General features: G+C 51.6%; 2 protein-coding genes across 4 annotated transcripts in view; one reads left to right on the top strand and one right to left on the bottom strand.

Moving 5' to 3' along the window:
• ITPA (inosine triphosphatase) overlaps positions 1-8,650 on the top strand; it is a 17,343-nt gene extending 8,693 nt beyond the window's left edge. The window contains exons 6-8 of one of the 2 annotated variants that reach the window (XM_027766462.1): positions 133-248; positions 6,721-6,862; positions 8,199-8,650. In XM_027766462.1, the coding sequence (XP_027622263.1) occupies positions 133-248; positions 6,721-6,862; positions 8,199-8,287 (347 nt within the window). In that variant the 3' untranslated portion in view covers positions 8,288-8,650. The remainder of the gene's footprint in view (positions 1-132; positions 249-6,720; positions 6,863-8,198) is intronic. The other variant, XM_006163959.2, reaches the window with a different exon arrangement.
• Positions 8,651-10,700: 2,050 nt separating this feature from the next.
• SLC4A11 (solute carrier family 4 member 11) overlaps positions 10,701-11,887 on the bottom strand; it is a gene marked incomplete in the record, with an annotated part of 14,885 nt that continues 13,698 nt past the window's right edge. For both annotated transcript variants that reach the window (XM_014582305.2, XM_027766465.1), the window contains 3 exon segments: positions 10,701-11,126; positions 11,281-11,450; positions 11,533-11,728. In XM_014582305.2, the coding sequence (XP_014437791.1) occupies positions 11,063-11,126; positions 11,281-11,450; positions 11,533-11,728 (430 nt within the window).

Below are 11,887 nucleotides of genomic sequence, written 5' to 3' on the forward strand. Positions count from 1 at the left end.
GGCAGAATGAAGTCCTCACTACCCCTCAACCCAATCCATTTTAGGAAAGTCCTTCCTTACCCCTCTAGGTGGGCTTGTGGGGGTGGGGTTGGACAGCACGGGTGCACTAAGCCCTCGCCGCACCACCTGCAGGTCTCCACCAGCTCCTGGCTGGGTTCGAGGACAAGTCAGCCTATGCACTCTGCACGTTCGCGCTCAGCACTGGGGACTCCAGCGAGCCTGTGCGTCTGTTCAAGGGCCGGACCTCGGTGGGTACTCACCTGGATGCCATTCCCCTCTGTGTAACGAGAGGGTGCCACAATCTGGGCAGACTGTCAGAGGTCATCTGCAAGGAGACTTGGAAAGGGGAGCCTCGGGCTAGTGTGAACTGGGCCTTGCCTAGAGGCACCCCTGGCACCATAATTACAAGTGCTGTCAATCCTACACCTGGTTGACTCCTGAGGCTACTGGCTCCAGGCAACATAATTGCTGCCGAGCTCTGATGCCCAGAACTCTGCAGCATAGTCCCTCCTACAGACTAGAGGTAATGACTCCTAAAGCCACATCTACAGTCCAGGCTTCTCCAAGCCCAATCTTTTGTTTGTTTGTTTGTTTAATAATTTCTTATTTAATTTTACTTATCATTATTATTATTTTTTAAATTGCAATAGGGCACATGTGTGGTCATCAAAGAGAGAGAGTAAGAAAGGAAGCCACCAGGTCCGGGACTCAAACTGCAAGTGTACATGTGGGGGTCCAGTGCCTTAACCACTACACCACCTGCCAGTCTCCAAACCCAAATCTTACTCAGCTGCCAAGGCAGTGACCTTCCTGAATGTCTCACAGCCTTCTACTTTTTTTTTTTTTTTTTGGAGAGGTGTTATTTATTTATTTATTTATTTTTTGTGATAGGGCGCGTGCGCTCGCCAGAGAGAGAGAGAGAGACAGAGAGATAGAAAGCGAGAAATCACCCCCCAGGGGGGATGGCCACGCCGCAATCCCTTCTCCTCCATTCTCCTCTCGGGATCTTGGACACGCACCCACACGCGCCCTGCGTGAGTTTTAAGCCACCGGGTCCAGGACGCGAACCGCGGTCGACTACGTGGGAGTCCAGCGACATAGCCATTACGCTAACTGCTGGTCCCTTTCAGCCTTCTACTTTTAATATCAATTTTTTTTTCTCTTTTTAAAAAAAATCTACTAGAGAGCAAGCAAGAGAAATTGAACAGACAACCCCAAGGAGACAGCTGTAGTCCCTTCTCTTCCATTCTCTTCTCGGGATTTTGGGTACACACATATACGCATCGGCATGTTTTTCAAGCCGCAGGGTTTGGGACTCACACTGTGCAATTGACCATGTGGGATCCAGCCATCTTAACCACACCAAGCGCTGGCCCAGAATATTTTTTTCTTTTAATTTATCATCTTAACTATTTTTATTCATTTTTAAAATATCTTACATGACACAGACAGAGCACCCCTACCAAGGTCTTGCCCCACTATCTACCCGCCGCTTTAGCCAGCTCCACATCAGGCATGTACATGTCTGGTATACTGGGGGGAGGGGGTCTTCAGATGAAAACCCGGAACTTCCCTATGTGGGTCAGTCCCCTAGAATGTCACGTGTTACCTCTGTGCCACTGTCTGGTCCCCCTAGAATCTGAATTCTAGCCCAGATTTGTTTCTTCCCCAGCTGTCATCCAACACCCCCATGCCTACCTATCAGCCTTTAGGATCAGGTGCTGCTCTCGGGGTCCAGACCACGCTCTGCTGGCCTGTCCCACTCACTCCCCGTCTGTCTCCTCCCCATGGCAGGAGCCTGCATTCTGGCACATCTCTGCTTGGTTCCTCCTGCTCCAGAAAGAAAACAGAGGGTCCACTTAAGAGTTGTCAACAGATACTTTTGTACCCTGTGTGGTTACATTATTTTTGGGTAGTGGTGAAAAATACATGGTAGGACCAGCTGCTGTGGCACTCAGTAACCCAGGTGCACTGCCAGACTGGAAACCATATGCTCACCTGTGACGTCATAACGCTGTGTTAGCTTGAGAAAGCATGCCGGGCCTGTGCCCAATATCTTGCCTGGCTGGAAGGCTAGCGAAGGGATTAAAGTGTGGTAAGACTGTTGAGGGTGCTTTCATCTTGCCTGTGCGAGCACTTGTGCACACACACGCTATCATCAGCAAACAAATGCATAACAAAGTTTACCTTAACTTTTTTTTTCTTTTGTTGTCCCTCCCACACACACATAGTTTTTTGCTATACAGCATGTCCTCCAGTGCAGGGTGGCCACTGCACAGTCCCTGCCCCTCCATTCTCCTCCTCTTGAGATTTTGGGCACACATGCAGAGAAGCACGTTTTTCAAGCTGCTAGGTCCAGAACTCAAACTGGGCAGTCAGCCGTGTGGGATCCACCCCTTTTAACTTCTGTGCCACCTGCCGGCCCACCTGTTTACATTTTTAAAAGTTGGGGGGGGGTGTTGGGCGGCAGGTGGCATGGTGGTTAAGGATTCTGGACTCCCACATGGCATACCACGGTTCAAGTCCTGGACCTGGTGGCTTGCTTTCTCACTTTCTCTCTCTGTCCTTCTCTGGTCAAATTAATATGAAATAAATGAGTAAGTAGATAAATAAAATAATTTAAAGTTAGTTGTAGGCTGGCAGGTTTCAGGGTACAGGACTCCCCATGTCCAACTATGGTTTGAGTCTGGAACTGGCAGCCTGCTTTCTCACTTTCTCTGGTCAAATTCAAATAAATAAATAAATGGGGGAAAAAGATAAATAAAATAATTTTTTTTTTTTGGAGAGGTTTTTGCTATAGGACGCGTGCGCTCACCAGACAGAGAAAGACAAAGAGACAGAAAGTGAGAAATCACTCCCCAGAGGGGACGACCATGCCACATCCCTTCTCCATTCTCTCGGGATCTCGGACACACATGCACACGCGCCCGGTGTGAGTTTAAGCCACCAGGTCTGGGACTCGAACCGCGGTCAACTACGTGGGAGTCCAGCGACATAGGCATTACGCTAACTGCTGGTCCCAATAAAATAATTCTTAAGAAAAAAAAGTTAGTTGTATTGGACCAGCAGATGGCATAATGGTTACATCACTGGACTCCCACATGGTCGTCTGTGGTTCTAGTCCAGGACTTGGAGGCTTAAAACAGATGTTGGGTGTGTGTGCATGTGTGCCCAGAATTCTGAGAGGAGAATGGAGAAGGGGTTGTGGGATTGTGGCATGGTCATTCCCCCCCTGCCCCCCTGCCTAGGGCGGGGGGTGGTGATTTCTTACTTTCTGTCTCTCTGGTGAGTGCACATTCCAGATGAAAAAAAAAAAAAAAATCTCTAAAAAAAAAAAAAGTTTTGTAGTTTGTTGCTTTCTCAGAAATATTTACATCTCTCAAAAAATCTTTTTTTGAAAGAATTATTTTATTTAACCTTTTTTATTATTATTATTTTTTATTTAACCAGAGAGAAACAGAGAGAGAGAGAGAAGGATAGTGAGAAAGCAAGTTGCCAGGTCCAAGACTGAAACCATATTCGGCCATGTGGGAGTCAGCATCCCTAATAACACCACCACCCGTCAGCCCTGAAAAAGTCAGTCTTAAACAACCACAGACCCAACTTTCTGTAGTGACTGAGTAGCAGCCACTGTCAATGGGCCTGTATCGCTGCAGTCCCCACCATTCTCTGTTGCGTCCTCAGCTTTGGCTGCCTTGTGCACCTTGTTACTGACTGTTTCACCTGTGTAGTATAACCTCAGCCATGTCGTTCTTTCAGCAACTCAGATCTGCCGAGCCCTTTCCCATTTCAGGGCCTTTGCACCAGCTGTGTCCTGTACCTAGAAATTTCATGCTCCAGCCCCTCATGTGGACAGAGTGTGTCCCCTTCTCACTAGGCCTCCCTTCCCTGAGCTTCCCATCCAAGTCACTCCATCCTATTTGTGAACCCAACACCCTGTTCGTTCCCTTTAAGGCACTTTGCCTTTGGTGCTCATTCATTTGTTTACTGGTGGAATGCCTGTTTTGCCTAAGAGATCCATTGTATCAGGGCTTGGCTCAGCCTGCGGCGACTTTGGTGCTGAGAATGCTGCCCGGCTCCACATAGGCACTGAGAAAATGTCTGTCGTGTGGGTTCAGAGGTTCAGAATGGTTCTCTAACGGGCCCTGGTCACACAGCTGTCCACTGGCAGAAGCAGACCATGCCTTTGACTTGCCATTTATGTGACTAGTCCCTGTTCTTTACCACCTCTCTTGTATTTTTGTGTAAATTATTAATTTCCAATTTGCCATAGGGCACATGCACTCACTAGAGACAGAGACAAAGTGAGAAAACAACCCCTGCCATGGGGGATGGCTATGCTACAATCCCTTTCTTGGGATTTTGGGCATGCATATACACGTGCCTGGCATGTTTCTCCCTTTTTTTTTGAGTGATTTCTTTTTTTTTTTTTTTTCTGTAGGGCACATGTGCTCACCAGAGACAGAAAGTGAGGAATCACCCCCAGGGTAGATGGCCACACTGCAATCCCTTCTCTCTTCTCCTCTCAGGATTTTGGGCACGCACACACACACATGCCCGGTGTGTTTCTAGCCTCTAGATCCAAAACTTGAACCCTGGTGACCACATGGGAGTCCAGCAACATAATCACTACACCATCCGCTGATCCCAACCCAGTTTTTAAAGCTGCTGGGTCTGAAACTTGAACTGCACAATTGGCTGTGTGGGGAATCCAGCCGCTTTAACTACCATGCCATATGCCACCAGCTTGTCCTGCCCCCTCCTTTTAGTTTTGCTATAGAATGTGTGTGTACACAGAGAGATAGGGAAAGTGAAAAATCACCTCCCCAGGTGGATGGCCATGCCCCAATCCTTTCTCCATTCTCGGGAGTTTGGCACGCACACACAGGTGTCTGGTCTGATTTTCAAGTCACCTGGCCTAGGACTAACCATACAGTCTGCCATGTGGGATCTGACTGCTTTAAACTCCACACTACCTGTTGGCCTTCCCCTCTCACGTTTTTAAAGTTAGTGTTTTTGTTTGTTTGTTTGTTTGTTTTTTTACCTTTGATGGCAGCATTTCATGACATTGAACTACAGTTCTTTTTAGTTTTTTTTTTTCCCCCTTCAGGGGGAAGGGGGAGATGTTTGCTATAGAGTGCATGCACTTGTGGGAGAGACAGAGATGAAGAGAAAGTGAGAGATCATCCCCCAGGGGGGTGGCTGCTCCTTAATTCCTTCTCCTTCATTCTCTTGGGATTTGGGGCATGCATAACAAGTGCCTGGCATGAGTTTTAAGCCACTGGGTCCAGGACTGGAACTGTGTTCAGCCAGGTGGGAGTCCAGCTCCTTAATCACCATGCCACCTGCTGCCCCCCGCCCCCAGTCTTTCTCTATAACATTTCCATGGTGGACTTTTCCTGTTACCGTGAGTATTGAGCTCATTATGTGTTGTGCACTGTGCCAAATGCTTTCTCTTATGGTACAGGCGACCCTCCATATCTGCAGGTTCCAGATCCAAGGATTTAACCATTTGTGGATTGAAAATGTTTAAAAAAAATGATATTGGCTCCATGGCACATTGGTAATGTGCTGCTCATAAGAAGCTGGATCCCACATGGCAACCATGGTTCAAATCCCCAGCCCGATCAGCCTGATAACACTCCAGGCATGCACATATGTGTCTAGGATTTGACAGGTCCAAGGTCCAGCAGGTTGGGAGGGTGCTTCTTTCTCTGTCTCTCTGAGATGTATCCACATGTGTTCTATCATGAATAAAGACAAAATAATAGTTAAATGCTTTTTAAAATTGGTTATGGGGGCCAGCAGGTAACCTGCTGATTGGGGTGCTAGACTCCTGCATGGCTGATTGAGGTTTGCATCCTGGACCTGGCAGACTGCTTTCTCAATTTCCCTTTCTCTCTTTGTCTCTCTGGTGAGCACACGTGCCCTATAGCAATTTAAAAAAATAATAATAAATAAAATTAAATAATTATTTTTAAAAATTCATTGTGGGACCAGCAGTTGGCATAATGGCTATATCACTAGACTCCCATGTAGTCGACCACGGTTTTAGTCCCAGACCCAGTGTCTTAAACTCACACCGGGCACTTGTGCATGCGTGCCCAAGATCCTGAGAGGAGAATGGAGGAGAAGGGATTGCAGCATGGCCATCCTCTCTTGGGGGGGTGATTTCTTGCTTTCTATCTGTCTCTCTGTCCTGGCGAACACATGTGCCCTATAGCCAAAACCCCTTCAAAAAATTAGTTGTGTCCATCCTGAACATGTACAGACTTTTTCTTGTCACTGTCCCTAAACAATATGCTGTAACAACAGTGCGTACAGCACTTACTGTTACAGACCAACTCCCGTGGATAGCAAGGGATGACTTTCATTTGATGGCGTTTCCTCTCCGTTTTGAGGAAAGCTGGAATAGAAGCAGGCATGGGACTTGTCTGCGAAGTTCAAAGACTTTGGGAGAAAATACTTTGTGTCCATTTTTCAAAGTTGACTCATTTTCCTTTAGGGACTTCAGCTTATCAAAGGTGTAGAGAGGGAGGGTGGGCTCAGGTGCTGGGGAGTCAGTTACTTTATGGTTCCTCTCTGTGTGAGGGGAAAGCTGCCCTGCTCCGAGTTTTGTTTACATATTCAGCAAATATTCGCAGGTACTATGGACCCCGGGAAACTACAGTTTGAGGAAATAGGTTCAATCAAATTCACAAGCTAACCCAATTCCAACAGGTACTGCCCTCCCAGTGCATCTCCTCCATGCCCCGTGACACCCGTTCCCCCCTTTCCTGTGACAGGGCCAGATTGTGGCACCCCGAGGCTGCCGGGACTTTGGCTGGGACCCCTGCTTTCAGCCTGATGGATACGAACAGACGTAAGGAGCCCAGTTTCCTTCCTGGGGCGTGAGGTCAGGATCACTGTGGTCTGGGTTGGGCTGGTGCCCCGCCCAAGTGCAAGCACGCGGATATGGGCTGGGGCAGGACCTGAAGGTGCCGTTCCAGCTGAAGGCAGCTCTGTGGGGGTGGACACGAGGAATCTGGGTGGTCCAGTCCACAGCAGGGTGGAGCGGGGAGTCCTGGGCTCTCTGGCTCCAGTGGTTTCCCTTCTGTCCTCGTCATGTGGAAAGCTGACAGGTCTGCGGGATAGTTTTCTGGTTTCCCCATCTGCTGGGAAAATGCTAACACTTTTGCAGCCTCTGGTGGGCACCCTGTTGACCTCCACAGTACCAAGTTCTTAGTACCCCGCTTAACACAGGACACACAGGCTGTTACTGGAATCAGCTTTTCCACCATGGAGGGGCCCTGAGGCCTTATAGTCCCAGACAGGGCTGGGGCCATTATTGTTCAGCAGCACTGTCTAAGAATATGTTTGGTGGCAGGAATGTCACATATCTGCGTTTTCCAGTTGGGTAGCAACTAGCCACCTGTGGCCACAGAGAACTTGAAATATGGTTAGACCAAGGAATGGAATTGTTTTTAGGGTGTGCATATATGTGGTGTGTGGTTTCTTTGTCTTGCTATATCATGATCTGGTAGCTGGGACTACAGTTTTTACAGGTGTGCCCCCCCATGGTGGACTTTCTAGGGTCAGCTGGGAATTGAACCTGTGCCTGCCATACAGTCTCAGTCTCCCGAGCAGCAGCATCAACAGGCATGCTTGCACCTGGGTTGGGCCCTCATTTCTTTCTGTGCCATTGTAATGCGTGTACATAACCGCAGGTGGCTAGTGGCTACTGTGCTGGACAGTAAGATCTGAAACCCCTGGGCAGGGTGCGAGATTCTCACCTCATTGGAGTCCTGGCATGGAGGATGGGCCACCGGCCAGCTGTTTAGCCTCCCCTCCCACCCCCCTACAGTGCATTAGAGGAGGCTACTGTGTTTGCTCTGTCAGGCCCCACTGCTTCCTGTCAACAGATGACAATACTGAACAAACATGCAGCTCGTGCCCTGTCCCCAGCTCCCTGCAATGACTTGGACACACTAGAGCAAGTTTAATTCCCCCCTTCCCCAAGCTCATTAATACAAATCTCTACCTAATGGAGGATTGAAAACTCTACCCAGTTTTTAGAAATTATCTGGTTGTCAGGAGCCTGTGGCTTGTGCTGTCTTTTCCTACGGGCTCCTTGAGCTTTGGGCTCCAGTGGCAGGGCTGGGGTGCTTGTCCTCCATGAATCTGGCTGGGCTTCTCCTCAGTGCTCCTGTCACCCTTAGGTACGCGGAGATGCCCAAGGTGGAGAAGAACGCCATCTCCCATCGCTGCCGGGCCCTGCAAGAGCTTCAAGAGTACTTTGGTAGCTTGACTCCTCCTGGGACCAGAGGAGGCCACTCAGGCCAGGGATCTGGGGAGGGTTAATCTGAAACCTGTCCCATCAGGCAGGTCCCCTCAAAGGGTTACTCCTTCCTTGGGGTGTAGAGGCAGCTGTCTGGGGCTGCAGCTGGCTCTGCTTAGAGGTCTTTTAAACGAGCTGACACATTTCTCTTGCCTGGGGGGCTTCAGCAATCTTTGCTACAGGCCTGTCCTGGGATCCTGAAAGGACCTTGGGTGTTAAAACTGGCCTTGGCAGGATTGAGGTTTGGGAAGTACCATGCGGACGGTCTTAGATGTTTTTAATATGCAGTAAGTCACTTTTGTTTCCAAAATAAACTGGATGTATCTGCTTTGAGCCCTGCCCCAGGCAGGTGTCTGTCTCTTGAGTCTCTTTGGCAGGTGCAAGAAATCCTTGGGGTGGGAGTCGAGAGGAGGGACCAGGGCTTTGCTGTGTCAGGGCATTCACATGCCCTGCATCTTCTCCACTCGTGTCCTTGCCTCTCCTTGAAGTTATGGGGCTGACTCTTTCCATGCCAAACCTGTGCTGTGTACCGACACTCATCTGGTGATAACACCACCTTCTGGTCTCCATGGTCTTTGGTGAGCCACCAGGGTGAGCAGGGTGGACTGTCTAGTGCTTTTACTTTATAATGCCAGGTTCATTTTGATGGTGGGGAGGCAGGTGGAGTCCTTGACCCTAGTTGGGCTGACATGGTGCAGTTGAGCCTGGGGAGTGCAGGCCTGGCCCTGCTGTCCCAGACCCTCACTGTACCTTGCTGAAGTTGTTCCATGGGCGGGAGTTCGGGGGCCCAGCTTGCTGGCATTTCTTGCAGGCCATTCTCTGGAGAGAGAGTGCCCAGCCCAAGGACTTGCATAGGGCAGGGGAGGGGTCCTTGGTGCTGCTGGGTCACTCTCAGGCCGACTTCAGTGCTCACAGGTAGTTTTCAGAGTATCCCCTCCAGTCCTGTTCCTTGGTCCTGACAAGGTGGCCCAGGGCCTGGGCTTAACAGTTCTGAGAATTGTTTCTTCCCCCAACCTGCGGCAGTGCAGGGAGGTGAGGCTAGAACATAATTTCTGCACCCTTTGGCCCACCAGCACCCTGGGTGGATGGGAGAGGGCTGGCTGGGCCTCAGGTGGCAGGTGCTGGGGACTGCCAACCTATTGCCTAGTGATTCTGGACGTGGCTCCAACCTACAGAGGATGCTTGGGCTGGGAATGGTCCCCAAAGAAGACATTCCACATGGGTGGGTGGATACATGGGAGGGCAGGGCATGCGTTTGTCCTCAGCTCCTTCCTGAGTTCTGCCCTGGGCACATGGCACTCCTGTCCCGTTTTGTGACTTGGTTACCTGTCCTCACTAACTGCCCTCTGAGCATGCTCACACCTCATCCCCCTACTGCCCAGGAGCAGAATTACACTCATCAGAGTTCAGGGCTCCCAATCTCAGCCCTCTGATTGGTGCCAGCCTGCCAAGTGTAAGGTGGCATCTCACCGTTGGCCTGTTTCTGATTTTCCAGGGGTTTGAACATCTTTTGCCATTCCCATTACCATTTGGGACTCCCTGCCCCACGCCCACAGCCTTGGCCTCCTCTTTGGGGCCTGCCATCTTGTTCTTGTTTGCAGGGATTCTCGATATAGCTTAGGGGAGTCCCTTTGCCACTTGACATGCAGCGAGCCCCTTTCCTCCATCTGCTGGCTGAGCGCCTGGGACACTTGTTGACCCACAGCCCTGCGAGGTGGTGTGATAGGGCATCTGAGTCAGATGTCCTGCCCACCACTGCTGCAGCACAAGGGCCACTCCCAGATGCCAGACCCGTATTCCCTGCCGTGGGCTGCTATTGCCATAGACCCTGGCCACCCACCACGACCCAACAAGAAACATGGCACCTCCCCCCCATCAGACCAGTGCCCACATCCTGCAGTCTGCTGTCCCTCCACACCCACCGTCTTACCCCGGTACAGGGACTGGTCCAGGCCCGCTGCTGTTCCTACCCTATAACATCTAGGACTCACCTCCCTGACCTGACCTACCCATGCTCATTCCCCATCTCCCTCTGGCTCCTGTGGCTTTCATGAGAGGGCCCTTCACTTTCAGCCCTGATGGTCCCTTCTATGCACACCCCGCGGCCACACTGTTCACCACCAGCTGCAGCACCTCACTGGCCCCAGGCCCTCTCCTCTGGGCCCCTGTACAGGCTGTCCCCAGAATGCGTCCCTGCAGGTCCCTGGCAGCGAGGCAATGGGAGGGGTTCCTGCATCATTGTGGTTCACTGTTGGGCCAGTGTCCCACCATGTGAGGTCGGAAGTGGTAGTGCACAGGTGGCACTCAACAGACATGGGTCCCTCTCATCCCACTTGCCCAGGCCGGGGTGGGGCAGCAGGGACAAAGGTGGCACATAGAGGCATAGAAACAGCTTTATTCTCTAATGTGCGTACAGCAAGTTCCTTACACAATCAAGGAAATGGTTTCTCTTTCAGGCATCAACTCTTTTATCAAAAGAAAAATCCATCCTGCTTAGTCCCAACCTGGGTGGAAGCTGCCCTGAGCAGTCTTCCTGACCCAAAGCTAAAGGCTAATGGGAAGAGGAGGTGCACGTACCACTAAACCCCCACAAGGCCCAGACGCCCTGGGTCTGTTGGGATAGCTGTGAGGGCACGGCCCTGAACAACCACCCAGACCCCCACACCTTCCTCCCACACCACAGAGCCAGCCTGGGAGGACGGGGAGGGCGGTGAACGGGGCATGGCCAAGGCCTGCCAGTCAAGGTCAGTGCACAGCGTCCATGGCATCTAAGTACTTGGCTTCAATGATTCGGGGCAGCAGGATGTAACTGGCAGAGGAGGGAGAGGCAGGAAGACGAATGAGCCTTGGGTCCGAGAGGAGAAAGCCGCGGGCATCCCTTTTCCACCACCCACAGGGCCGGGCTGGGCCCCTCCCGCCCGCAGCCTGCCCACTCCCCCACCTAGGCTGGCCCCCGCGTGTACCGGATGGGGATCATGGCAATCATGATGAGGGGGAAGATCATCTTCATGTAGGGCAGGGAGCTCATGCCGAAGGCGCAGAGCAGCAGCAGCTGCAGGACCTGCAAGCCTGTGAAGTAGTGGATCTTCCTCTGGGGTACCCTCCGGATGTAGTGTGTGGGCGGGTATGAAGTCTGCGGGTGCAGGGGCCAGGTGTGAGCAGGGCTGGGCTGTGGCCCCCTCCCAGGCCCGTCCCTCTGAGGGCAGGGCCCTCACCTGCTCCTTGAGCAGCAGGGCCACACGCTCAAAGAGCTGGTGGCCATCGAGCGAGGTGAGTGCGATGTAGAGGAAGAGGCCGTAGAGCACGGGCTTGGGGATCCACTGCAGCGGGACGGGCAGCAGCAGGAGGGAGAGGCCCACCAGGATGCTGGCGCCCAGCGAGGTCAGCCGCGTCTCCTTCACGTTCACGATCCTGTGTGGGCCCAGAATAGATCGTCACTTCGGCCCCTGCCCCGAGTCAAGCCACATCCCTCTCGCGGTCACATGCGGCCTCAGGTCTTGATGCGGCGAGGCATCCCGCCCGCCCTCTCGCACTCACGTCTCATAAATGTGCCCATTCTCCACACGCTCT

Source organism: Tupaia chinensis, unplaced genomic scaffold, assembly GCF_000334495.1.
Source record: "Tupaia chinensis unplaced genomic scaffold, TupChi_1.0 Scaffold143574_1, whole genome shotgun sequence".
In the NCBI taxonomy this organism is placed as follows: Eukaryota; Metazoa; Chordata; class Mammalia; order Scandentia; family Tupaiidae; genus Tupaia; species Tupaia belangeri.